General features: G+C 41.6%; 2 protein-coding genes across 2 annotated transcripts; both read right to left on the bottom strand.

Moving 5' to 3' along the window:
* Nucleotides 1–652: 652 nt before the first annotated feature.
* LOC139160138 (coiled-coil domain-containing protein 91-like) lies at nucleotides 653–10,226 on the bottom strand. The gene is made up of 5 exons (XM_070737703.1): nucleotides 10,092–10,226; nucleotides 7,710–7,886; nucleotides 6,031–6,210; nucleotides 2,915–3,008; nucleotides 653–954 (listed from the first exon to the last, which is right to left on the bottom strand). Exons 1-5 carry the CDS (start codon nucleotides 10,098–10,100, stop codon nucleotides 929–931), a joined length of 486 nt encoding a protein of 161 aa, XP_070593804.1. The 5' UTR covers nucleotides 10,101–10,226; the 3' UTR covers nucleotides 653–928.
* Nucleotides 10,136–27,296, bottom strand: LOC139160131 (uncharacterized). Its single transcript, XM_070737690.1, has 7 exons — nucleotides 27,217–27,296; nucleotides 21,639–22,566; nucleotides 19,566–19,691; nucleotides 16,361–16,456; nucleotides 15,449–15,562; nucleotides 14,024–14,161; nucleotides 10,136–10,273 (listed from the first exon to the last, which is right to left on the bottom strand). Exons 2-7 carry the CDS (start codon nucleotides 22,551–22,553, stop codon nucleotides 10,136–10,138), a joined length of 1,527 nt encoding a protein of 508 aa, XP_070593791.1. The 5' UTR covers nucleotides 22,554–22,566; nucleotides 27,217–27,296.
* Nucleotides 27,297–27,803: the final 507 nt, after the last annotated feature.

The following is a 27,803-nucleotide window of genomic DNA, read 5'->3' as shown; positions in this document are numbered from 1 at the left end:
TTGGGTTCGCAGGGCCTCTAGGTGGCACGAGTGGTTACTCAGGTTTACTTGGGAGTAGCACTGCTGACTACTGGGCCATGCCCTCAAGCTATTTAAGGAGTAGTCACATGGCACTTCGGTGCAGAGAACAATGCAGTTCATCCTAGAAATTGAGTTTCAGTTCTTGTGTTTCGGCTTGTGTTTAAAAGGACTACATTCTTGGCTTTCTCGAGGAGCTACGTGAATGTGACTTTTGCTACAAAGGGGGATCTCACACACACACACCAGGACACTGCTATCATCATAAATATGAGCCAGTTGCCAAGCATCCGAATTTTGATCATATGATCATGGTGATGTGGCAACGGTCGTTTAAAAAACAGTCTTGAGTCACTTTTTTTCAGTGGCATTGTTACTTTGAATGGTCACTAAATGAACTGCTCTAAGTCAAGGCCTATCTGTAGATTTGGATTTTTTTAAAAAAAAGTTTTCTTAATTGTGGGCTAACCCGTTGTTTTACAAGCCACAGAATTCCAAGAAATACAGCAAATCCCACGGATGGGTTAAGGTTCTAACGTTGAACCTCCTCTTCGTGTTTTGGTTTCTGGTCTGATCCAGAATGGGCCACCCTCTTTGAAAAAAACCCCCAAAGAAACTTCAGAGACAGCAGAGATGGCTTCATATTGTCATTTTAATTTATTTCAGGCAGTGAATGTCTAAAGTAGCAGCTTCTAGCTTGCAAAAATCTTCGGAGGAGCTCTCCTCATTGAATAGGGAAATGCAACCCCATCCACGTTCATCCAGCAACACATCCCTTCCCTCCCCCCAAGCCATAAAAATCAAAACACCACCCCAACCATTCAATCAACGTCTCATTATTTCTATTCATCCAGTGGCCAATTCTCATTCTTTGGCATCTCTTTATTTCTTCGGATCTTGGAAATTGGGTTCAAAGGGGAGGAAGCAGGAAATGGCCTGAAAATGAGGGAAAAAACACATTATCAGTAACGGGTTTTATTTACCTTTGCTACTGGTTCAGAGACATGTGTGCACATATGCTGGCTTCTGAGCATGCTCAGATAGTCTGTGATGACGTCAGGGCAGGTGGGTGGAGCCTCCTGCTGACGTCGCTACGGGTTTGTCCAAACCGGTACGAACTGGTAGCAACCCACCACTGATTATTATTGGTTTTTGAGGCCTCCCTGAATGTTAGTGTCGCAGGTGTTGTGAGGTTCGCTGCTGCTTTTAAAGCCTAGGAAGGAATGCTCTGGAGGGAAGAAGACAGTTTGCCAAAAGAACTGGGCCGGAGTCAATGCTACTTCAGTTACCACAGGATATGACCAGTTCCAGAGCAGGTTGCAGGTGGTTGAAGTTGGAGAGGAAGTAGCATCATTTAATTACATTTCCCTTTTTTAGCGGAGGGTTGAGAAAAATAAAACTTAAAAAGATGGAAGGAAAACAAAGAATGGTTATAAATGGCAGCTATAGGTAATCCTCAGTTTACAACCATTTGTTTAGCAAACAAATTACAGCAGCACTGAAAAAGGGACTTACAACTAGTCCTCATACGACAGTTACAGGATCCTCATGTCAGCATAATCAAAATTTGTGTCCTTGGCAACCAGCAAGTATTTACAATGTCTAACGTTTTTCTCCAACACAATTAGCCTTCCTTTCTCCCTCCCACCCTTTCCTCCTTCCCTTTCTTTTCCACCCTCCCTCCCTTTCCTTTCTCCCTCCCTCCTTCCTCCCATTCCTCCTTTACCTCCTTCCTTCCTCCCTCCTTCTCCTCCCTCGATTTCTTCTTTCCTTCCTTCTCTTCCTCCTCCTCCCTTTTTTTCCTTTGCCTTCCTTCCTTCCTTCCTTTCATCCACCCACCCATTCATCCTTTTCTCTTTCCCTTTCCTGTGGTGGCGCAGTGGTTCGAATGCAGTATTGCAAGCTAACACTACCAGTGGTCCCTCTAATTTTTTTGGGGGGTGGGCGGAAAAGTATAGTGTCTGAGCGGCAGTCCCTTCGGGACTGGGCAGCACAGACAGAAATAAATAAATAAATAAATAAATAAACAAACAAACAAAAAACCCACCCTGTTTTGCCTCAGAGAATTTCAAAATAAAATACTGTACTGTGTGTCTATAACAGTGAGCTCATAATAGGGCAACTCTATCAATATCAAAATGCCACTTAAATAGTTGAGCTAGTTTCAAACTAGATTTTGATTTTCTTTCTCTCTTCCTTACTCCCATTCTTTTTTTTCTCCTTTCCTTCCTCTCTTTTTTCTATCTTTCTCTCTCTTCCTCTCTTCCTCTCTCTCTCCTTCCCTCTCACTCTTTCCCTCTCGGCTTCTGGGCAGGTTTGGAAAACTCTGAGTTGATGATGATTTTTAAGTGAGCGATTGCTCACTGCTCAGCTTAGAGGGAACTATGAACACTACTGACTGCCAGCAGTTTGATTCTGACCGGCTCAATATCGACTCAGCCTTCCATCCTTCCGAGGTGGGTAAAATGAGGATCCAGATTGTTGGAGGCAATATGCTGGCTCTGTAAACCGCTTAGAGAGGGCTGTAAAGTGGTATGTAAGTTTAAGTGCTAGTGCTGATATTGCTATTGCCATTTCTTCCTTTCCTTTCCTTTCCTTTCCTTTCTCCTTTCCTCTCCTCACATCCTTTCTCCCTCTCCTCTCCTCGTGTCCTTTCTCTTCTCTTCCCTTCCTCTCCTCCCTCCCTCTTAAGAGTTCATCCACCAAGCCAAACCCAAATGGAGCCAAATCCAACTGTATATGCCCAGCATCTCCAGTGTGGTGAAAGCTGCTCTCCCACTCTTAACTCTTTATTGAGGCCCAGTTCCCATCCATAAGTGTTTTCTTTTTCAAGAGTAGGCAATGAGCTGGCCCTGGTTGCCCTTCCCATACTCTCAGCCTTGTACCCATGACTTACTTTGTCCCCCTGGAACGTGCTTTCTTGCCACGGCCCAGTGGGCCTGCAAGCGTTGAAGGAGACGGTCCTTCTCCTCTCCCTCTCGCAAAGCTTTCTGCCAAAAATAGAAGAGGAAAGTGAAGTTGAACCAGGAGTAAATCCAGGGATATATGGGAAGGGGCAGGGGAGTCAAAGGTCAAGATGGCGGATGTAGCCTCACCACATTTTTAATGTGGGATCACGTGGCTGCCATCTTGATTATTTTTGACACCTGTGGGCTTCCCTGAGTAAACCTTGCCTGCTGAAAAAGCACCATTTTGTTCCACATGGAAACCGCTTCTGAACTTTGTGCTTAGAGTGGAAAAGAATGAAACTTTGATTTGGGGTTTTACCAATTAGATTGATAGATCTTTAGAGCAGTGTTTTTCAACCAGTGTGCCGTGGCACACTAGTGTGCCGCGAGACATGGTCAGGTGTGCCGTGAAGCTCGGAGAGAGAGAAAGCAAGAGAACAAGAGAAAGAAAGAAAGAGAGAGAGAAAGAGAGAGAGGGAAGGAAGGAGAGAGAAAAAGACAGGGAGGTAGGGAGGGAGAGAGAAAGAGCAAAAAAGAGAGGAAGGAAGGAAGAGAAAGAAAGAGGGATGGAGAGAGAAAGAAAGAGGAAGGAAGGGAGAGAAAGAGGGAGGGAGAGAGAAATAGAGCGAAAGGGAGGAAGAGAGAGAGAGAATTTTTTTGTCCAAACTTTTTTTAGCCCCCCCCCCCTCCACTCAATGTGCCCCAGGGTTTCATAAAAGTAAAAAATGTGCCGCGGCTCAAAAAAGGTTGAAAATCACTGCTTTAGAGAAATGGCTTGTTCATGTTATTTTGAAAAAATCAAGAAGTTGTAATTTGATGTTAATGCCTTATTTTACTGCAACAGAGTTGGGAGTCGAATCGATGTTTCTTTTTCTTTTATTACCCTTCCTTGCTTCTCTTCCACCCTTTCCCTCTCATAGTGTTCCTATTTACTTGTGCATTTGTATCTTATCCTACAAACCAATATACAGTGTTCCCTCAATTTTCGCGGGAGATGCGTTCCGAGACCGCCCGCAAAAGTCGAATTTCCGCGAAGTAGAGATGCGGAAGTAAATACACTATTTTTGGCTATGAACAGTATCACAGGCCTTCCCTTAACACTTTAAACCCCTAAATTACAATTTCCCATTCCCTTAGCAACCATTTAGATTATTGTTCACCATGTTTATTTAAGTTTATTAAAAAATATATTTATTAAAGGCGGATGAAAGTTTGGCGATGACATATGACGTCATCGGGTGAGAAAAACCGTGGTATAGGGGGAAAACCCGCAAAGTATTTTTTAATTAATATTTTTGAAAAACCATGGTATAGACTTTTCACGAAGTTCGAACCCACGAAAATCAAGGGAACACTGTACAGTGATACCTTGTCTTACAAACTTAATGGGTTCTGGGACGAGGTTCTTAAGGTGAAAAGTTTGTAAGACGAAACAATATTTCCCATAGGAATCAATGGAAAAGCAATTAATGCGTGCAAGCCCAAAATTCACCCCTTTTGCCAGCCGAAGCACCCGTTTTTACACTGCTGGGATTCCCCTGAGGCTCCCCTCCATGAGAAACCCCACCTCTGGACTTCTGTGTTTTTGCAATGCTGCAATTTCACTGAGGCTCCTCTCGCTGGGAAACCCCACCTCCGGACTTCCGTTGCCAGCAAAGCGCCTGTTTTTCCGCTGCTGGGATTCCCATGCTGGTATTCCCCTGCAACATCGCAAAAACACAGAAGTCCAGAAGTGGCGTTTCCCATGGAGGGGAGCTCAGGGGAATCCCAGCAGCGCAGAAATGGGTGCTTTGCTGGCAATGGAAGTCCGGAGGCGGTGCATCACAGTGGTGGCGGTGGGTTTGTAAGGTGAAAATAGTTTGTAAGAAGAGGCAAAAAAATCTTAAACCCCGGGTTTGTATCTCGAAAAGTTTGTATGGTGAGGCGTTTGTAAGACGAGGTATCACTGTACTGTATTTTTCAGACTATAAGATGAACCTTTTTCCTCCCTAAAAGAGACTGAAATTTTGGTGTGTCTTATACACTGAATGTAGCTTTTTGAACGCTTTTTTTTCTAGCCCTAATGAGGCGCTAACAATCTTCCTAGTTTGCAGGCTTTTTCATTGCTACTCGTTCTGAATAAGGTTTTTTCTAGCCGTAACAAGGTGCTAACAATATTTCCAGCTCTTACCAGCCTGCAGGCTTTTTCATTGTTACTCTCTGCGAAGAATGGTTTTTCCTGGCCCTAAGTCTTTGCAGACTTTTTTTCATTGCTACTCACTCCAGGTAAGGTTTTTTTAAGCCCTTAATGAGGGGATAAAGTAATGTGCTGAAGCTGTCCAGACTAAGGATGCAAGCCAGATGAAAGTTTCTAGACAGAGTTTTTCCCCTATTTTCCTCCCCGAAAACTAAGGTGCGTCTTATACTCCGGTGTCTTTTACTCCAAAAATTACGATAAATGTTAAACCGAAAAGGCACCACTTTGGAGAAAACACTGCTGATGATTAATCTTGTATGAAGAGGCTACATGGAGTCCTCAACTTACGACTAGTCACTTAGCAACCAATGTACCATCCAGATAAGACAGGTAGCCCTCAACTTACAACCATTCATTTACTGACCGTTCAAAGTTGGAATGGCACTGGAAAAAACCAGTCCTCACCGTTACAACTGTGGCAGCACCCCTAAAATCATGTGTTCAAAACATGGGCCCATTGTAACCACATAGTTACAGTGGCTGACATATCCTGGGTCATGTGATAATCAATTGTGAGCTTCCCAACAAGTCACATCAATGGGAAAAGTCAAATTCACTTAGACAAAAATTTTAGGCAAGTGAATTTGCTGTGGTTTGCTTAACCACTGTGGGGGGATGGAGGGGAAGGTTGTACAATTTGGAGTGGAAGGTTGTACAACCGCCTTGCTTGGCAGCAGAAGTTGTGGTCACAAACGTGATTGTTCAGTTGAGGATTGCTTGAAATTTGGAGAAACAATGTGTAGCTCTGACCCCCAAACCTGAGAATCCTCTTCCTGTCATTTAACCGTTTCCCAAACCTAGTGCAAACGCATTGATAATTTTGATCACCTCCAGCGCATGTGCCTTTAGGTTCTCCATCTCTTGGAGTCCAGCCAATTTTGTGCAGCGTTCCTCTAGGAGAACAGCTCCTTGGCTTAGTTTGGCTTCAGCCTGGATTAGTTGCCTGCGGACTTGTGCGATTTCCTGGCTTCGCTCTTTGGCATCCTGAGATTGTTGACGTAGCTGCTCCTAAATAGGCACAGAGGAGCAGAAGCCATTTACTTCCACAGAGAAGGAGTACAATAAAAAAAAAAGATCAAATGTACAAAACTCTTAAAAAAAAAAAAATTAGATCAAATCTAAAAAAAATCAACCGTTTCCTGAAGAGTGCAAAAAACAGCACACTGGGCAAAATCAGAAGTCTCTTTTTCCAAACTTCTGGTTTGCCTGTTTGGCAATTTTTTACACTCCAGAGATTCAGGGAAACTTCCCTGAAGCCTCTGGGAGCGAAGCAGCCTTTCCCAAGGCCAAAAATCAGCTGGCTAGCATGTGCATATGCACTGGAACTGCCATAGGGCAACACCTTGTGTGCCCTCTGATATTGCTCCGCGTGCAACCTGTGGCACACGTGCCATAGGTTCGCCATCACTGTCCTTAGAGCAGGGGTAGGCAAAGTTGGCTCTTTTATGACATGTGGACTTCAACTCCCAGAATTCCTGAGCTGGCATGACTGGCTCAGGAATTCTGGGAGTTGAAGTCCACAAGTCATAGAAGAGCCAACGTTGCCTATCCCTGTCCTAGAGTATTGTGCGCCAACATTTGAACTTGCCAAGAATCCTTGCATTCTTGTGTTGTGTTCTGGGCTGATTATCTGTAACTTTTGGTCTCTGAACTCCTTGCTTTGTTCTTGTTTTGCTAGATAAATTTGGGATTTATTGCTGTTCAGTCCTGGTGCAGACAGCACTGGGCAGGGCTAATTGTGACCAGAGGCTGTTTGGGGGAGATTTGGAGCACTAAAAGGACCAATTTGAGCTGCCAGCTGTTTGTGTTATCTCTGTACTGTGCCCTGGGTCATCACATCCCCAAAGGTCTTTCCACATTTTATTTGTGTCTTTTAATGACCTTGTATTTCCTTACGTCGGGGTAGAGTCAGGGCAACTGAATGGAGCACAGTGTTTATTGGCCTCACATGTCCCAGCGACCGAAAATGTCACACAGAGTTGGCCTATTCCGGGTCCCATCGACTAAACAATGTTGTCTGGCGGGACCCAGGGGAAGAGCCTTCTCTGTGGTGGCCCCGACCCTCTGGAACCAGCTCCCCCCGGAGATTAGAACTGCCCCCACCCTCCTTGCCTTTTGTAAACTCCTTAAAACCCACCTCTGCCACCAGGCATGGGAGAACTGAGACATTTCCCCTGGGCTTATACAGTTTATGCATGGTATATGTTTGCGTGTATGTTTCTTTTTAAATAAGGGGTTTTAGTGACTTTTAATTATTAGATTCGTTATATATTGTGCTATTACTGTTGTGAGCCGCCCTGAGTCTGCGGAGAGGGGCGACATACAAATGTAATTAATAATAATAATAATAATAATAATAATAATAATAATAATAATAATAATAGGAAGAAGAAGAAGAAGAAGAAGACGACGACGAAGAAGAAGATCAAAGACAAGATTGAAGAAAAGGACCAACCGTCTTTAGGGTTCCCGAATCACGGGATACCCCCAGTCATACCTATCATTACCTGGAGTTTATGTTCTCGGGCAGTGGCTGCATCTTCTACCACCTGAAGATGCCTCTGCCACTCAGCCTGGAGCCGTGTCTGTTCAGCCAAGGACTGGGCCAACAAAGCTTCCTTCTCCTGGATCTGCTGGAGCAAGGCTGGAGCCAAATCGGAGCTGCTTAGGGAATTTGCAAGAGCCTAGAACGGAGACAAAAGAGGTGGGCAAAGATATATCGGAGTTGTCCGATCTGGAAAGAACCGTGTTCTATGCATGCTACATCTAAACATGTTTGAATGTGCAAGTAGGGTAGTGGGGAAAATGCTAGACTAGGAGAAGGCAAGCCTAGGGCATAATAATCTCTCTTTTTTTAAAAAAAATATTTTTTATTGATTTTTTTTTAAGACAAACAAAACAAACAACATTTAACATTTAGAGGAGCTACCATCGCCCCACTAAGTATAGAAGTCTTACTAATACAAAAAAGAAAACTAGTTGTGATTCAGATCAATACAGAAAAATTCTTAATACACTACTATAATATAACGTCTATTTCAACATTTCCATTTCAACATTGTAATTAAAATAATTAAAAATCAATTAATAAATCTAAAAGCTTATTCATAATATTTCTTAATATACCTACTATAATATAATATCTACTTCAACATTTGTATTATAACATTGTGGTTTAAATATATAAAATCAATTACTTGGATTAAAAAAAACTTATCTATAAAATTTCAATACATCATTTATTCAATTTAATATTCCACCAATTATATACTTTCCTCCCAAGTTTTATAAAACTCTGTGTTCCATTTGATTATTTAGCCGTCTCGTCATCATATCTAATTCTGCATATTCCCATGATTTTCTTAAAAACCTCCTCGTCTTTTGGTATTTCCTTTTCTTTCCATTTTTGGGCAAATGTAATTCTTGCCGCTACTAATATATGAATTATTAAATAGTATATTTCTTTTTTATATTTAGTATCAGTAATGCCTAGGAGGGAGAATTCCGGAGCCTTTTTAATCTCCTTATTCGTTATTTCCTTTAACCATTTTTCTACCTTGTTCCAATAGGTCCTAACTTTAGGGCAGGTCCACCATATGTGAAAATATGTACCAATTTCTTTTTTTACATTTCCAACAAATAGGAGCGGTATTTGGGAACATCTTTGAGATCCTATATGGTGGAAGGTGCCATTTATAAAACATCTTAATTTGATTTTTCTTTAAGAGAAATTGATTTAGTTATTTTCTAGTTATTGTTGTGATTCAGTCTGAGGCTCCTCAGGGAATGGCTGGAACTCTGCCGGCTCCATGCTCAGAGGGGGGAGGACGAGGAACAGGAGGAGGAGGAGGACCAGGCAGACGGGGAAGAGGAATGTCAGGACGAGGAGAGGGAGAACAGCCTGAGACCCCCGGGGGGGAGCTCTCCCCAGCGAGTAGCCTGGAGTCCATTAGATGAGAACGCACAAGCCATCATAGATATGAGGCAGAGAAGGGCAGCACAAAGAAGGGGACAATTAGCCAGGTTATTTCCATCCCTAATAGGCAACAGCTGGGTTTGGGGTGTGGTTCTCCCTCAGAAAGGTTGAAAAGGCAGGCCCCGCCCTTCCTGTATTGTGGAGAGTTATTTTTGGGAGTCCTGTGACCTTGCTTCGATCCTTGGCATCTCTGATTCTGGCTTGTGGCCTCGAAGGCTGAAAAACTTGGGGGAGGCGTGGTTTTATTATCTACAGTGGTGTGTGTGCCCAGCAAGAAGCCTGTTGTATTGTCTGGCCGGTGGTGACTCTTCTGTGAAGCTTCATAGCATTCCAGTTTGTAAGAACAGTTTTTGTTATCTGTGTTTGTTTTCAAAGATATAAAATGACTTTGCTTTTCACCAGTGTGTCTGGCTACTCTTTTTAGTTGGTGTTGGCATCTGGGGGAACCCAGACAGAACAGTTATATACCCATAGGGCATAATAATCTCTTAGCCATGTAGTTTCCCTGACTACTCTGGACAAATCTCTTTCTTTCAGACCAACACCAAGGGTTGAGCCCAATTGAGCCCAACATTTATCTTGCTAAGTGAGACTGTTGTTTTTAAAGAGACTTCTCCCCCATTTTACGACTTTTCTTACCACGGCTGTTAAGTAAATCGGCTACAGTTGTTAAGTTAGTAACATGGAGTCAGTAACACAGTTGTTAACGTGAATTTGATTTCCCCCTTGACTTTGTTTGTCAGAAGGTCGCAAAAGATGATCACTTTGTGACCCTGGGGAAACTGCAACCATCATAAATATGAATCAGCTGCTGAGTGCCTGAATTTTGCTCACGTGACCAGTTGTAAGTCGAGGACTACCTGGACAACCTTATCAATAAACTAAAATCTGAATTTGGTAGAGGAAGAGCTACCCTCCACATCCTTGGTGCTACTGGTCAAAGCTTCCTGGAGTGCTTTAATTAAGGTTTCCTTCTCCTTCAAAGCAAAGACCAAGGTTTGGCCCTGCAGTTGCCAGAACTCCCTGAGATGAGGCGCAGAGGGACTCCAAGCGATGGGTTTCCCGCTCCTTCTGGTTCAAAACTTCCCGCAGAGCCTAGGACATTGAGGAAGAAGGACCAGTGTGTGTGTTACACAAAAAAATAGAAACATAGAAGAATGACGGCACAAAAAGACCTCATGGTCCATCTAGTCTGGCCCTTATACTATTTCCTGTATTTTTATCTTAGGATGGATATATGTTTCTCCCAGGCATGTTTAAATTCAGTTACTGTGGATTTACCAACCACGTCTGTTGGAAGTTTGTTCCAAGGATCTACTACTCTTTCAATAAAATAATATTTTCTCATGTTGCTTTTGATCTTTCCCCCAACTAACTTCAGATTGTGTCCCCTTGTTCTTGTGTTTACTTTCCTATTAAAAACACTTCCCTCCTGGACCTTATTTAACCCTTTAATATATTTAAATGTGTCGATCATGTCCCCCCCCCTTTTCCTTCTGTCCACCAGACTATACAGATTGAGTTCATTAAGTCTTTCCTGATACGTTTTATGCTTAAGACCTTCTACCATTCTTGTAGCCCGTCTTTGGACCCGTTCAATTTTGTCAGTACCTTTTTTATAGGTGAGGTCTCCAGAACTGAACACAGTATTCCAAATGTGGTCTCACCAGCACTCTATATAGCAGGATCATAATCTCCCTCTTCCTGTTTGTTATACCTCTAGCTATGCAGCCAAGCATCCTACTTGCTTTCCCTACCCCCTGACTGCACTGTTCACCTCCATTTTGAGACTGTCAGAAAATCACTACCCCTAAATCCTTTTCTTCTCACTTATAGGTGAGGTCTCCAGAACTGTGTTTGTTTGTTTGTTTAATACTGTATATAGGTCACCCTTCTCACAGACTCAGGGTGGTTTACAACAATAAAAGCATAATACAAAATTTTAAAAAATTACCTCAATACACAATAACAGCACTAAAAAGTTTATCCCAATAAAACAATAGGCAACCAACACTCATATACAGTGGTACATTAACCTAAGAATGCCTCTACTTACGAACGTTTCTAGATAAGAACCGGGTGTTCAAGATTTTTTGCCTCTTCTCCAGAATCATTTTCCACTTCTCCGAAAAGGCAGAGAGAAGCCTCTGTGGGGCCTCTCTAGGAATCTCCTGGGAGGAAACAGGGCCGGAAAAGGCGGGGAGAAGCCTCTGTGGGGCCTCTCTAGGAATCTCCTGGGAGGACACGGGGCCTCCACCTTCCCTGTGTTTCCCCAATCGCACACATTATTTGTTTTGACATTGATTCCTATTGGAAAAATTGTTTCTTCTTACAAATTTTTCTACTTAAGAACCTGGTCATGGAACGAATTACGTTCGCAAGAAGAGGTATCATTGTATGTATTTAATTAATTAATTAATTAATTAATAGACCACCCTTCTCCTCACAGACTCAGGGCGGCTTACCACAATAAAAGCATAATACAAAATTTTTAAAAATTACCCCAGTACATAATAAAAACACTAAAACGTTTATCCCAATAAAACAACAGACAACCAATACTCATACATACTAATGTCCGGGGTAGAGGGCCATTGCTTAACGCCCCCAGGCCTGCCAACATAGGTGTGTTTTAAACTCTTTTCGAAAGCCTAGGAGAGTTGGGACAGTAGGAATCTCCAGGGGGAGTTGGTTCCAGAAGATCGGGGCCATGGCGGAGAAGGCTCTTCCCCATGGCCTCGCCAGCTGGCATCGTTTGGCTGATGGGACTTGGAAGAGGCTGACTCTGTGCGACATTTTCGGTCACTGGGACATGTGAAGCTAATAAACACTGTGCTCCGTCCAGTTGCCCTGACTCTACCCCGATGTAAGGGATTACAAGGTCATTAAAAGACACAAACAAAAATTAAGTTAACAGTATGGTCCTTAAGCAATCGTTGTAAAGTGAGCACCATGGCCCTAAAGCAAACCCCTTGTTTCCTATGAGCCAGTTCTGCTGAAATTCAGAACCAAATGCTAGTTTTCAACAAAACCATCATAAATACTATCATGGGAACGTAAGGTTGTTGCAAATGGCTGGAAATGTGAGCCAATTACTAAGCGCCTGACATGAGGTCACATGACCACCGGGAAGGGGACTGGACATTGGAATTTCAGAACTAGATTGTAAGTACAGTGGTATCTCTACTTAAGAACTTAATTTGTTCCCTGGCCAGGTTTTTAAGTAGAAAGGTTTGTAAGAAGAAGCAATTTTTCACATAGGCATCAATGTAAAAGCAAATAATGTATTTGATTGGGGAAACCACAGGGAGGATGGAGGCCTTGTTTCCTCCCAGGAGGTTCCTAGAGAGGCCCCATGGAGGTTCTCCCCACCTTTTCTGGCCCTGTTTCCTCCCAGGAGATTCCTAGAGAGGCCCCATGGAGGCTTCTCCCCGCCTTTTCCGGCCCTGTTTCTTCCCAGGAGATTCCTAGAGAGGCCCCATGGAGGCTTCTCCCCACCTTTTCCGGCCCTGTTTCCTCCCAGGAGATTCCTAGAGAGGCCCCATGGAGGCTTCTCCCTGCCTTTTCAGAGGCTCAGGTTTATAAGTAGAAAATGGTTCTTGAGAAGAGGCAAAAAAAATCTTGAACACCCGGTTCTTATCTAGCAAAGTTCATAAGTAGAAGCATTCTTAGGTAGAGGTACCACTGTACTACTAGGGAGGTCTGTTATAATTTTAATGTTCTTTAAGCAACCGCTGTAAGTTGAGGACTACTTGGTTCATACAGCAAGAATGTATACTTTAAAAACATAAAGAAAATAGAATTTATAAATGTTATTAAAAACATATAAATGTATAAATAACATATAAACAAATAAAGAAAGTGTGATACAATACATCTGTCATGAAACAATCAGTCAATGCTTCTCTATGCTCCTAGTGGCAAGACATTTGAAAAGAAGTAAAATGCAATATTTTTAAAACACTATTTGAAGTTATACTGCTATTTTGGAAACACCAAAGCCAGTGAAGGACTGCTACCAGAACGGTAAGGTGCTCCGTTCCAGTATCGATTTTGAAGATGTGTGCAAAGCTGTGCACTTCCGACATGCACATGGGCGCCCCCATGCAAGATTTCGCTTCTGCGGATGTGCAGCAAGTGAAATCTTACGTGAAGATGCTCACGCAAGTGAGATTTTGCTGATTTTTGCCAATTTTTTGCTTTGGCGCATATGCGGAAGCAAAAATATTGGCAAAAGTCACTGAAACCTCACTCGTGTGAGAGTCTTCACACTAGATTTCATTTCTGTGCATGTGCAGAAGTGAAATCGTGCACCAATGGGCACCTGCACGACCACCGGGGCATCTGTGATGGCCTTGGAAGGAGCACCGGTAGGTAAGCACCGAAAACGGCAGGCCTTCCCTGAACAAAGCTCTTCCATGGTGAAAGGATCAACTGGTGACATCACCATTGTCCAAGAGATACACAGTTAGGGATTCCTTTTGCATCCCCATCAAAGCTTTCCATCAAAGTGGTACCCATCTATCTACTTGCAGTGGCCCTCTTTCAAACTGCTGGGTCAACAGAAGCTGGCGCAAATGATGGGAGCTCACTCTGCCACACGACAGCAAACCCAATCCTGCTGATCATCAGCCCAGGATCCTACCCACTTGAGCCATCATGCTTCCAATGTTTGAAGTTTTTTGAAAACTTCACAAATCCAGAAACATGAGATAAACTACCATGAAGGAAGCCAGGGCTGCAATGACTTCTCCCATCGTGCTGCACCAAGTCACGCAATCTTCCATGACATTGTCCGCATTACTGTACCCCTCCCGACTTGAACCCAGATCTGCCCATTCATACATGCATGGTCTCCTCTTGCGTGCGGAGGCTGGTATTGAGCCGTGCCAAGTCAGCGTCTTTATCTTTCAATGCTTCTTGAAGGTGTCTTAGCTGACGATGAACGGATTCCAGGGCCAAGAAATGGCTGGATTGAGTCTTCTGTGACGGTCAAAGCAAAGAGAGAAAATTAGGAGTTATGATAGATAGATAGGTAGGTAGGTAGGTAGATAGATAGATAGATAGATAGATAGATAGATAGATAGATAGATAGATAGATAGATAGATAGAAAAATGGATGGATGGATGGATGGATGGAGAAAGAGAGAAAGAGAGAGAGAGAGATACAGTATAGGATAGACAATGGACTGATGCAGATATAGATTAGATAGCTATAGCTACAGATATAGACAGTTAAATAGACAGACATGTTTATTTATTTTATTTTATATTTTTTTTGTTTGTTTTGTCAAGTATATATTGGTGGTATGCAAAGATATAATAATATTCATATGCATGGTACTAATAAAAAAGAAACATTAGGACAGGGGACGGAAGGCACTCTGGTGCACTTATGCACCCCCCTTACTGACCTCTTAGGAATCGGGAGAGATCAACCGTGGATAGTCTGAGGGTAAAGTTTTGGGGGATAGGTGATGATACTACAGAATCTGGTTGTGAGTTCCATGCATCAACTACTCAGTTACTAAAGTCATATTTCCTGCAGTCGAGTTTAGAGTGGTTTCCTTTAAGTTAGCATCTATTGTGTGTTCATGTATTGTTGTGGTTGAAACTGAAGTAGTCGTTGACAGGAAGGACGTTGTAGCAGATGATTTTAGGGGCTATGCTTAGATTGTGTTTAAGCCAACGTAGTTCTAAGCTTTCTAAACCTAGGATTGGAATGGAATAGAATAGAATAGAATAGAACTGAACTCTTTATTGGCCAAGTGTGATTTGACACACAAAGAATTTATCTTCGGTGTATATGCTCTTAGTGCACATAAAAAGAAAAAATACATTTTATTTTATTTATTTATCTATCTATCAAACAATTATAGGATGGTAATTTGTATAATTACAATATTAGAAAAGTAATGAAAAAAAGTAATGATAGAACAGTAGGACAGGGACAGTAGGCACAATGGTGCGCTTATGCACGCCCCTTACAGACCTCTTAGAAAGGGGGAGAGGTCAATTGTAGATAGTCTAAGGTTAAAGGGTTTGCAGTTTGGGGAAGAAACCACAGAATCAGGTAGTACTTTCCAGGCGTTGATCACTCTGTTGCTGAAGTCATATTTTTTGCAGACTAGTTTAGAGTGGTTGGCATTTAGTTTGAATCTATGTGCTGCTCATGTGTTGTTGTGGTTGAAGGTGATAGGTTACTAATATGTTACTAATACAGTTGCTCTCCAACGGATGAGCTATGTCCTTTTCCTCTTTATGGCTTACCTCCAATGCTTGGTCTCTGTCTTTCAGACGCAGGGCCATCTGCTTGATCAGGGTTTCCAACTTGGGGGCATTCACCCCAGGCAATCCGAGTGACAGCAAAATGACCAGGCAGTCCTGGAGCAGAAAATTAAGATAAAAGAATTAAGATAAAAGAATCAGAGTTTCTTTTCCAAATTCTTCCCTACTTCCTCCCCCCCCCCTCACTTTCATCTCTTCTTTTTCATTATATTTGGAGTGTTTATTGGTTTGTTGGTTTGTTTGTATAGCAGGCATAGATAGGTATAAACATAAGATGGATAAGTGAGGACAATAGGATAGTAAGACAGGGATGGTAGGCACGATGGTGCACTTATGCACGCCCCTTACAGACCTCTTAGGAATCAGGTGAGGTCAGACAGTCTAAGGTTAAAGTTTTGGGGGTTTGGGGAAGAAACGAGAGAATCAGGTGATGCATCCCAGGCATTGACCACCGTTGCTGGAATCGTATTTTCTGCAATTGAATTTGGAGTGGTTTACCATAAGTTTGTATCGATTATCCACCCATGGCTCATGTACTGCTGCAGTTGAAGCAGAAGTAGCCATTGACAGGTAGGATATTGTGGCAGATGATTTTATGAACTACATTTAGATCAGATTGAAGGTGACATAGTTCTAAATTGTCTAAGGCCAAAATTTCAAGTATTTGTTTCTTTATGAAATTTATATCCTGCCCATTTTCTGCCGTCAATATTCTATGTTTCTATGAATATTATATTTGCATCTCAAATAATTCTTAAGCCCATATTCCCTGCTTATTCAATATTTTCCTTATGAAATACAGCACAAGCAAACATAAATGCATACAAGCAATACAGGGAAATCTTGATTAATGTAGTCAATTGAATCTGATAGTGTCTCTCTTGTTCGGCTCACCTGTAACACCTCCTCTTTGCTTTGCAGACACCTGGTCAGTTGATGGATCAGTTGCTCCGGGTGATTTATGGCCTCCTCAAGTGGAAAACTAGTTTCCTGTGTTGCAGAGATTGGGATGGGGAAAAAATAAAAAGGAAAATATTCCACCCTTGCGAGGTAGTCCAGATAAGAAGCATAGCCAGAATTATTAGCTGTCTCTAGTGCAAGGTTATAGTAACAGGACTTTCCATGTCTGAAAGTACAGGTGGTCCTTGAGTTACAACTATTTATTTACTGATATCTCGAAGTTACAACAGTACTGAAAAAAGTGAGTTATGACCAGTTCACACTTACAGCCAATTTATTTATTTATTATTTAGATGCATATGCTGCCCAATCCCGTAGGACTTAGGGAGACTTCAAAACAAAATTAAAACTATAAATAATTAAAATACAACAATTAAAAGTACTATAAAACCCTTAAATATGCCACCAGAATCATACTATCAAACATCCCAATCAAGTCTTGACTGTAAAAAATATGACTTCAGCAACCGAACTGTCGAAGCGTGGAACTCATTACCCGACTCAGTAGTGTCAACCCCTAACCCGAAACATTTTTCCCTTAGACTATCCACGATTGACCTCTCCAGGTTCCTTAGAGGTCAGTAAGGGGCGTGCATAAGTGCACCAGTGTGTGCCTTCCGTCCCCTGTCCAATTGTCTCTCCTTATCTCATTTATCTTTTCTTCCTTTCAAATATGTTCACCTATACTTTTATATCTTTTCTTCTATTCTTTTCTTTACTTATATTATTACGTATCTTTCTCTTCAATGTGTATTATGTATTGGACAAAATAAACAAACAAACAAACAAACAAACAAAATTGGACAAAATAAATAAAATAAAATAAAATAAAATAAAATAAAAAAAAATAAAAAAATAAATAAAATAGATAAAATAGATAAAATAGATAAAATAGATAAAATAGATAAAATAGATAAAATAGATAAAATAGATAAAATAAAATAAAAAAAATAAAATAAACAAAATAAACAAAATAAACAAAATAAACAAAAAAAATAAAAAATAAAATAAAATAAATAAAATAAAAATAAATAAATAAATAAATAAAGTAAATAAAGTAAATAAAGTAAATAAAGTAAATAAAATAAATAAAATAAATAAAATAAATAAAATAAATAAAATAAATAAAATAAATAAAATAAATAAAATAAATAAAATGAAATAAATAAAATAAAATAAATAAAATAAATAAAATAAATAAAATGAATAAAATGAATAAAATGAATAAAATGAATAAAATGAATAAAATGAATAAAATGAATAAAATGAATAAAATGAATAAAATGAATAAAATAAATAAAATAAATAAAATAAATAATTAAGTAAGTAAGTCATATGCGGCCAGAAAAAAATGTAAAATCTTATGTGAACCACTGCAGTTATGTGAACCACTTAGTTGCCCAGTAGGAAACCTACCTTTTTGGCCAATTAGATATGGCTCAAACACACCTAGAACAGGCTGAAAAGGAAGCGTTATGGTGGGCAGAATAAGCTTACACAGTCATAAAGCCCTTCTTAGGAAGAAAGGCTGCACTTTGTTTCAAAGGTGGGTTCCTACCGGCGCAGTCTGGTGAGCATGCTCTGGTAGAGGCCCACCAATGATGCAATTTTGGTGTGACAATTCTGTGCTGTCTTTGCCGGTCTGTGTGCACCGCCATCTCTTTTTTTATTTTATAAATTTTATTAGGAGTTGTAAATTCAAGTACATAATACAAAAACAAACAAAAATGTATACAAAGTTAAAAATTAGATAGATACTGTATCTTGCTCTCTCTTTCTTTTCTTATTGTGTTTTATATGTAATTATACACAATATACAGTTTGCAGTTTTCCATATTGGTATTTTTCATGCTATACTAATTTAGCTCTGTCTCATTAGAAATAAAAGTATTTACTTAAATTCAAGAATAGAAGGTACAAACAAAGGTAGAAAGTACAAATTATTACAGATACAATTCTTTCCGAATCATATAATTAAACCCCCCTTACTACATCACAGAAATCTGGTTTTTATCTCATTTTAATCTATGTATATTACAGCATGTCTAACAAAAAAGATTTTCCATTTTCATTCTTACAATAGCTCTCTTTTTTTGTAATTTTTTTTTTTTTGCAATTTTTCACCACTCTGAGCATGTGCGGAAGTAAAATCGCGCAAGGCAATGTTGCGATGAGCACCCCTGGCAAGTTTTATTATCTATTTATTTATTATTTAGATTTCTATGCCGCCCTTCTCCATAGACGTAGGGTGGCTCACCACTAAGATAAATACAAAAAAGTAAACAAAATAGAAGAAATCTAAGCTTAAAATGTAATCTAAAAGCCTCTCAACCTGCACCAGCCCAGTTTATTGAGTGTAAAACTAACTTGCTCCTGGAGCAAACAAATGGGGATGTACAAGAGGGGGATCCAGGAGTCGGAGGGGTCAATTCCTCTGTCCTGGGTCCTCACCAGTTGCTTGGGAGGAACTGCTTAATAAAAGAAACATAGAAACATAGAAGACTGACGGCAGAAAAAGACCTCATGGTCCATCTAGTCTGCCCTTATACTATTTCCTGTATTTTATCTTACAATGGATATATGTTTATCCCAGGCATGTTTAAATTCAGTTACTGTGGATTTACCAACCACGTCTGCTGGAAGTTTGTTCCAAGGATCTACTACTCTTTTAGTGAAATAATATTTTCTCACGTTGCTTTTGATCTTTCCCCCAACTAACTTCAGATTGTGTCCCCTTGTTCTCGTGTTCACTTTCCTATTAAAAACACTTCCCTCCTGAACCTTATTTAACCCTTTAACATATTTAAATGTTTCGGTCATGTCCCCCCTTTTCCTTCTGTCCTCCAGACTATACAGATTGAGTTCATGAAGTCTTTCCTGATACGTTTTATGCTTAAGACCTTCCACCATTCTTGTAGCCCGTCTTTGGACCCATTCAATTTTATCCATATCTTTTTGTAGGTGAGGTCTCCAGAACTGAACACAGTATTCCAAATGTGGTCTCACCAGCGCTGTATATAAGGGGATCACAATCTCCCTCTTCCTGCTTGATATACCTCTAGCTATGCAGCCAAGCATCCTACTTGCTTTTCCTACCCCCCGACCACACTGCTCACCCATTTAACAAGGAAGACTCTACCTGGCCGGGTGCCTCTCCTTGTTTCTCCTGAAAGCTCTTCAATTCTCCCTTGGCTGTTTCAAGAAGTTCCTTCAAGTTATCAAAAGATCTTTGGAGGTCCTGGTGCAGTGACGGCTGAACCTGGAGCTTTGGGAAAGACAGAAACAGAGTTGGAAAGGGACCTTAAACGTCTTCTAGCCCAACTCCCTACACACAAGCAGGAGATCCTATGCCAGGGCTGTCAAATTCTACTGCATACCTTCCAGCGACCAGCAAGAACTCACAGGGTCGGCCTTCTCCGGGTCCTGTCAGCCAAACAATGTTGGCTGGCAGGTCCCCGGGAGGAAAGCCTTCTCGGTAGTGGCCCCGACCCTATAGGACCAACTGCCTCCAGAGATTCATATTCTCCCTAAACTTGCCAACCTTCCACAAGGCTGTAAAGACCTGGCTTTTCCAGCAGGCCTGGGACCGTTGAATGAGGAATGTTAGTTTGAGTATGTGTGGTTTAATTTGAGTTATTAATGAATGTTTTTATTGTTTTGGAATCTGTTTTCACAGTTTTAGAAATTATTTTTATTTGCTGGAAGCTGCCCAGAGTCCTTTGGGCAGCACATGGCTTGACCAACCATGTGACCTTAGACCTACACAAGGAGGGGCGACATACAAGTCCAATAAGTACCGGTAATTTAATTTGTTAAATTTAATTTAATTAGTTTAATTTATCTAGATTAATTTAATTAGTTTAATTTATCTAGATTAATTTAATTAGTTTAATTTAATTTGTTTAGTTTAATTTATTTAGATTAATTAATTTAATTTAATTTGTTTAGTTTAATTTAATTTGTTTAGTTTAATTTAATTTATTTAGATTAATTTAATTAATTTAATTTAATTTGTTTAGTTTTATTTTATTTTATTTTATTTAATGCGAGAGGAGGAGGGAATAGGTGAGGGCATGTGCGCTCATAGTAGTGCTGCACCCACACCCTTTTGGCATGTGAACCAAAAAAGGTTCGCCATCACTGACCTAGGATTACAGGTAGTCCTCGACTTACCAGTTTGTTGAGTGACTGTTCAAAGTTGCAATGGCACTGTAAAAAAGTGACTTATGACCATTTTTCATTTCAAATTTTGGGCTCAATTGTGGTCATATACAGTGGTACCTCTACTTAAGAATGCCTCTACTTAAGAACTTTTCTCGATAAGAACCGGGTGTTCAAGATTTTTTTGCCTCTTCTTAAGAACCATTTTCTATTTAAGAACCCGAGCCCAGAAAATTTTCCCAGGAAATTTGAGAGCTGCACGAAGGCCTGGCCAGTTTCCTGCCATTCCCCCTTTAATCCCGGCCATCTCGGGCTTTTCTGGACTGCCAGAAGAACCTTTCGGTGGTGCGTAAGGAGGCTTTGGTAGTCTAGAGCAAACAAAGCATTTTCCTTTCTTTGGGCACTTGGAGAGGGAATAAACCTCTGCCAGTGCCCAGAGAAAAGAAACACTCTTTTCGCTCCGGGCAGCCCAGAGCAAACAGAGCGTTTTCCTTTCTCTGGGCACCACCTCAGAGCAGTGTTCTCTCTAAATTTTTTTTCGGGTGGGCGGAAAAGTATAGTGTCTGAGCGGCAGTCCCTTTGGGACTGGGCGACACAGAAATAATAATAAAATTTCCCTCTCGGCTTCTGGGCAGCTTTGGAAAACTCTGAGTTGATGATGATTTTTAAGTGAGCGATTGCTCACCTGCTCAGCTTAGAGGGAACTATGCCTCAGAGTCTCTCTTTTTTTTTTTAAGCCTTAAAGTTTTGTATTTTTTTGATTCCCCTCATTTCACCTTCTTCCTTCAGCAGCGACTGTCTTCCTCCTTATTCCTCCTCCTCCTCCTCCCAACCAAATTCCGAACTTTTATTTCTTTCCTAATGAGTTTGCATGCATTATTTGCTTTTACAATGATTCCTACAGGAAAAATTGCTTGTACTTACAAACGTTTCTACTTAAGAACCTGGTCACGGAATGAATTAAGTTCTTAAGCAGAGGTACCACTGTATTAAGGACTACCTTTATTCCTAAACTCAGCTGACACTAATTTACCTTTCCCGTGCCTCTTACCTTTGGCTTAAGAGGCAGAAACTCATCCATTAGGTCTTCATAGGATTCTTCTCCCACTGGGCTCTCCCTCCGAGGAGTGGCCCCCCGCCAGTTGCCCACCAAGACGGGGATCTTACTTCCCAATGGGACCTTCAGGCGCTTCCTTCTAATGTCCTTCAGGTTTTTCAGTGCTTCCCAAGCTAGTTCCGATTCAGGCAAAGTGTCCAACGATAGCATGGAACATGACTCGACGTCACCCAAGCTCTGGGACCGCAGAGAGGCCTGGGAACCCACACAGCATACCGTGGGCATGCTCTGCGACTTGTCCCGGCAGAGGGAGAAGACAGGGGACCACGTTCCCAGCCGCCTCGGTGTCCGGCACACCCACTCATAATTGTTGTCGTCCACCCTCAACCCGTGGCAGCTGCGGCATTGACGGTTCCGACACGGGGTGCCCTGGTGGCTGGTGTTGGGGGCATCAGCCCAGCACTCATATTCGGAGAGGGCCATATTGTCCTGCAGGAGACGCTGGTACTGCACTTGAGGCAAATCCGCTATGCTGGCTGAGATCTCTTCGCCCGCATAGGACATGGAGGCCCCGTTATCTGGAAATCGCCGCGTGTAGATGTGGCGCAGCGAGCGGGCCAACTGGTCTTTCTCTGAAAGCAGGCGCTGGAGGCGCTCAATGGAGAGAGCTTGGATCCGTGCGATGACCGTGTCAAAGTGGTACACCCGCCCCAAGGCCTGGGCGCATTTCCCACATAGGAATTCTCCACGCCCATCTCCACGCTGAGGAAGCTCTCGGTCGAGGACATAGGACAGTATCACCAGCAGGTCGAGGCGCGAGCTGCTACCGCTCCGGCTGAAAAGCCACCGCCGGTGATTCCCACGCAGCACGGTGCCACAAAGACGGCAGAAATTGTTGGGGCTCTCCATGAGTTCAGAAGCACTGTGGAAGCGGAAGAGAAAGGAAAAAATTATTCCCAGTGTTTCTCAGACTTCCATGGACCCTTCCATGGTTAGATAAGGTTCAGGAGGGAAGTGTTTTTAATAGGAAAGTTAACACAAGAACAAGGGGGCAGTTGGAGGAAAGATCAGAAGCAACGTGAGAAAATATTATTTAACTGAAAGAGATGCTTGGAACAAACTTCCAACAGACGTGGTTGGTAAATCCACAGTAACTGAATTTAAACATGCCTGGGATAAACATATATCCCATACATCCTAAGATAAAATACAGGAAATAGTATAAGGGCAGACTAGATGGACCATGAGGTCTTTTTCTGCCGTCAATCTTCTATGTTTCTATGATCAAATCCCAAAGGTGCTTTTTCAGGAAGCAACTGCTCTTTCTTGGCTTTTAAAAAATTTTTAAGATGTTTTGCTTTTCATCTGAGAAGTTTCTTCAGCTCCGACTGGATGGTGGGAGAATGAAAGGATTTATATAGCAATAGCATTTAGCAATATTTTAGCTGTTTTTTTTAATATTAGATTTGTTTCCATTGTAACATTGTTATTATTATTGTTGTGAGCCGCCGGAGAGGGGCAGCATACAAATCTAATATATTATTATTATTATTATTATTATTATTATTATTATTATTATTATTATTATTAGCATTAGCATTTAGACTTATATACCGCTTCATAGTGCTTTTACAGCCCTCTGTAAGCGGTTTACAGAATCATAATATTGCCTTCAACAATCTGGGGCCTCATTTTACCCACCTCAGAAGGCTGGAAGGCTGAGTCAACCTTGAGCCGGGAGTGAGATCTGAACTGCTGAACTACAGCTAGCAGTTACTTGAAGTTGCCTGCAGTGCTGCACTCTAACCACTACGCCACCGCGGCTCTCTCTATTCCTTGCAGTCAGCTGGTCATTATAAATCCTTCCATTTCCCACCATCTAATCCAGGTTTGTCAAAAGATGTGGCCCTCCTGATCTCTGTTTTCGCTGGTGGAGGGTTGCAGGAGGCCTTCCCAGCCTAAAACAGAGATCAAGAGCCCATTTTCACTGGCGGAACACTCAGATTGCCACAGGTGCCCCTCTGACACAAGTGACATCAAGCTGGCCACGCCCATCCTGGCCACGCCCCCTGCCCCCTCTAAGGTCAAACACAGCCCTAATGCAGCCCTCAATGAAATTGAGTTTGATACCTATGTTCTAGTTGGTCTAGAGTTAATACTATGTCACAGGACTAAGTTGTATCTTAATATTGTGTGATGATTTTGCTTAAATAGTACTTAGCAGTAACTCTATACCTGTTTTGTTTTTCTTCTCTTCAATGCACTAAAAAAACCCAACAAAAACAACAAAATAGTCCCAGTTAGAAATTAAACTGGCATAAACTTAATACAGACACATTGTAAAAATGTAGATAGAAAGGATGATTATAAAAAGCAACATTAATATCCTTTTCTTTTCCTTTATATTAAAAAACCACATTTTAACCCATGTCATATCTGAGGGGTATTTTTATGCCTACAACTATCCTTCCTTCCTTCCTTCCCTCCCACCCCAATTTCCTTCCTTCTCCTCTTTCCTTCCCTCCCTCCCCATCCTCTTCCTTCTCCTTCCCTCCTTCCTTCCTGCCATTCCTTCTTTTCCTGCCTCCCCCTTTCCCCTCCCCAATTGCCACGATAAAGAATGCACATTAAAATACTATAAAGTGCAGACATATCCCGGCTCCTAGTGGGTTGCCTGGGGGCAGGCCAAAGATCCCAACTAAAATGGCTTCAGATGGACCCTTGGACATCTTTTAGTCCAACCCTACTTAGGTAGGAACCTCTACACTGCTTCAGACAAACGGTTATCAAACATCTTCTTAAACTTCCAACACTCACAACTTCTGGAGGCAAGTTGTTCCACTGATTAACTGTTCTATCTGTCATGAAATTTCTCCTTAGTTCTAGGTTGCTTCTCTCCTTGTTTAATTTCCACCCATTGCTTCTTGTTTTTGAAGAATAGTTTGATACTCTCTTCTTTGAGGCAGCCTCTGAGATATTGGAACAACGTCATGTCTCTCCTAGTAGTCCTTCTAGAACTAGACATACCCAGCTCCTGCAATCATTCTTCATATGTTTTAGCCTCCAGTCCTCTAATCATCTTTTTTTCTCTACTCTGCACTCTTTTTAGAGCAGGGGTAGGCAAAATTGCCTCTTTTATGACTTGTGGACTTCAACTCCCATATGTTTTTGCCTCCAGTTTTTATTGAACCTCATGGCTGCCATTTTGACCTTTTTGACTACTCTCTGCAGATCTCTGCAGAACCAAGAAAACAAATAAGCCACCAGAGATTCCCATTGCAAACATTTCCACTTTATAATACAAAACTGATTCTCCAAACATGGATATTCACAGAACTAAAACCAGAATTTTCTGGACAAGTAGGAAGTTTGGATAAAACAGGAAGCAAGCAAAATAATTTTCTGGAAAAACAAAAGTAGGTATCCCTTCCTCCCCCACTACATACAAAGAGCTCAAAGTACCGTACTGTTTGGAGTATAAGATGCACCTTAGTTTTTGAGGAGGAAAATAGGGAAAGAGATTGCAAGCTAGTAAGAGTTGGAACATTGTTATCACTTCTTTAGAGCTGGAAATAAATTTATTCGAAACAAGTAGAGCAATTAAAAAAAAGCCTGCAAAGACTTAGGGCTGGAAAAATATTCTTGGGAGAGAGTAACAATGAAAGAGCTTGCAATCTGGTTAAAGCTGGGAACATCTTTAGCACCTAGTTAGAGCTGGAGGGGAGGGGAAAGCTTCAGAAAAAAGCTACATTCAAAGTATAACATGCACCCAAATTTTCAGCCTCTTTTAGGGAGGAAAAAAAGGTGCATCTTATACTCTGAAAAATACGATAGTTGTGCCTGACCAGGGAAGAGCAAAAAGTATAAAAACATGCTTTAAAATGCAGAAGGAACATTGTATGCTGTGATTTCTTCCCAGATATAGTAATTACAAAGGGTGGGGAAACACAGTGCAAAAATACACAACCTTTCATCGCTTTTCCTTTCCAAGAAAGACTGTCTGGGTCGGGCAAGTAGGAAACACAAACTTCAAAGGAAGACCCGGCTGTTTTCAAATGAGCCCCTGGCCCTGAATCCAAGAGTAATCAATCAATCAATCAATCAATCAGAATAAAGCTGAAAGTGACTGTGAAGATCTTCCAGTCTAACCTCTGGCTCAAGCAGGAGAGCCTATATTTAAATGATTGTCCAATCTCTTCTTTAAAACCTTCAAGGGTGAAGTACCCACAACCTCTAAAGGCAAGCTGTTCCACTGGTTAATTATTCTGTCAGGAAATTTCTCCTTAGTTCTAAGTTGCTTCTCTCCTTGATTAGTTTCCACCCATTGCTTCTTGTCCTGCCTTCTGGTGCTTTGGAGAATAGCTTGACTCCCTCTTCTTTGTGGCAACCCCTGAGATATTGGAACACCGCTATCATGCCTTCCCTAGTCTTTCTTTTCATTAAGCTAGACAATTCCACCGTTCTTCATAGATTTTAGCCTGCAGTGCCCTCACCATCTTTGTTCCTTTTCCCGGACACTTTCAATTTTCTTTGGAGAGCACAACTGTGGACCAGAAAGCCTCACTTGGATCACCAAGAAAGGAGGCAGATGGTCATCCATTGATAAGAAGCTTAAAGGAAAAGATCAATAGAGGGATTACATGTAACATAGGGTTGGTTCACTGTCATAAAGGTTTATATGCATGAATAGAACCCATATGGATGTTTCTTCCAATGTTTACAAAACTGATTAGGCTAAGGTGTGTGTGTGTGTGTGTTTGTATGAGAGCGAGAGAGACAGAGAGAGAGAGGCAAAGATAGATAGATAGATAGATAGATAGATAGATAGATAGATAGATAGATAGATAGATAGATAGATAGATGGACACACAGACAGACAGACAGAGACAGTGACAGACAAGAGAGGAGGGGGAGAGAATGAAGCTGCCTTATTTTAAAGAGAAGAATCCAGTTCAAAAATGAAAGCACCAGGCACATTTCCCCACAAATATGACATATGACTTTCACAATTAAGTACATTAAAACACAACAAAGCTAAAAGCCTTCCAGTCACATCAGGCTTCCTGTCACCCAAACCAACACACCTTTGCAGACCAAACCCCAGAACCTCCCAAATCAACAGGTTTTCCTGATCGCTTCCAGCTGGTCCGGAGCAATCTGCCAGCCACCTGACAGGTAATGTACTTCTGTCCTTAAGAATATGGGCCTTTCTTTCCTTTCAGCCCTGCCCAGATTCAGAAACAGGAAAAACCAGCTGCTGCGTCAGACTTCGGGTCCCTTTTAACCTATCGATGTCACCTTAAAGCCTTTTGCCACGGAGATGCCACAAATCCCACTCGGTCCCTTTGGGGATGCAGGTTGCAAACCAGGAAACCAGCTTGCAGAACCAGGAGACCAGCTTTAAGGCAAACTTCTCGGGCTGGATTTTGAGCTTAACCAAGAAGGTCTGAAGAAGGAAGAAGTCCCGGCCCACTGAAACTTCCTTCCTACTCTCCAGTTGGAGAGAGTGGGAGCCGTTCCTTGCAGAGGTGGGGGGGATATTTCTCACTAGCTACAATTTCTTCCCTCTTACCTTTCTCCTGGCCACTCCACCCCAGAGCAAAGGGCGAGGAGATCAGAGCACACCTGGCACAGGAGCTCCACCTCCCAAAAGGTTGGGGGATGCAGGGAGGGGCTCCTCCTTGGATAAGGGTTTGGGCTTTTCACGGTCTCGGGGAGGGGCTAGAAGCTTTGCACTATTTCTGCCCCCCCAAGGGAAAAAAAGTCCAAGAAGCTTCCCAAGTGACAAGCAAACCATCTTCAAAGAAAAAAGAAGAGCCTTCTCTGTGGCAGCCCCGACCCTCTGGAACCAGCTCCCCCCAGAGATCAGAATTGCCCCCACCCTCCTTGCCTTTCATAAGCTCTTTAAAACCCAACTCTGTCGTCAGGCATGGGGGAATTGAGATATTCCTTTCCCCCCAGGCCTATACAATTTATGCATGGTATGTTTGGCTTTTAATAAGGTTTTTTTAAGCTATTTTAAATATTAGATTTGTCATACGCTATTTTATTATTGTTGTTAGCCACCCCGAGTCTACGGAGAGGGGCGGCATACAAATCAAATCAAATCAAATCCAATGCAATCAAAAAATAAATAAAACAAACAAACAAACAAGCAAG

The sequence above is a fragment of the Erythrolamprus reginae genome, chromosome 2 (assembly GCF_031021105.1).
Source record: "Erythrolamprus reginae isolate rEryReg1 chromosome 2, rEryReg1.hap1, whole genome shotgun sequence".
Classification (NCBI taxonomy): Eukaryota; Metazoa; Chordata; class Lepidosauria; order Squamata; family Dipsadidae; genus Erythrolamprus; species Erythrolamprus reginae.
Note: the sequence above shows the minus strand (reverse complement) of the source record. Positions and strands in the feature narration are given on the sequence as shown.

Excerpts from the sequence above, each read along its gene's own strand:
- LOC139160138 (XM_070737703.1), bottom strand. Across the intron at positions 6,211-7,709 it reads CCCGAGAACATAAACTCCAG|GAGCAGCTACGTCAACAATC; the intron begins GTAATGATAGGT and ends GTGCCTATTTAG. Across the intron at positions 3,009-6,030 it reads TAAAGGCACATGCGCTGGAG|AAAGCTTTGCGAGAGGGAGA; the intron begins GTGATCAAAATT and ends TATTTTTGGCAG.
- LOC139160131 (XM_070737690.1), bottom strand. The coding sequence starts at position 22,553 with ATGGAGAGCCCCAACAATTTCTGCCGTCTTTGTGGCACCGTGCTGCGT. Across the intron at positions 15,563-16,360 it reads GCAAAGAGGAGGTGTTACAG|GACTGCCTGGTCATTTTGCT; the intron begins GTGAGCCGAACA and ends TTTCTGCTCCAG. Across the intron at positions 14,162-15,448 it reads ACAGAGACCAAGCATTGGAG|AAGACTCAATCCAGCCATTT; the intron begins GTAAGCCATAAA and ends TGACCGTCACAG.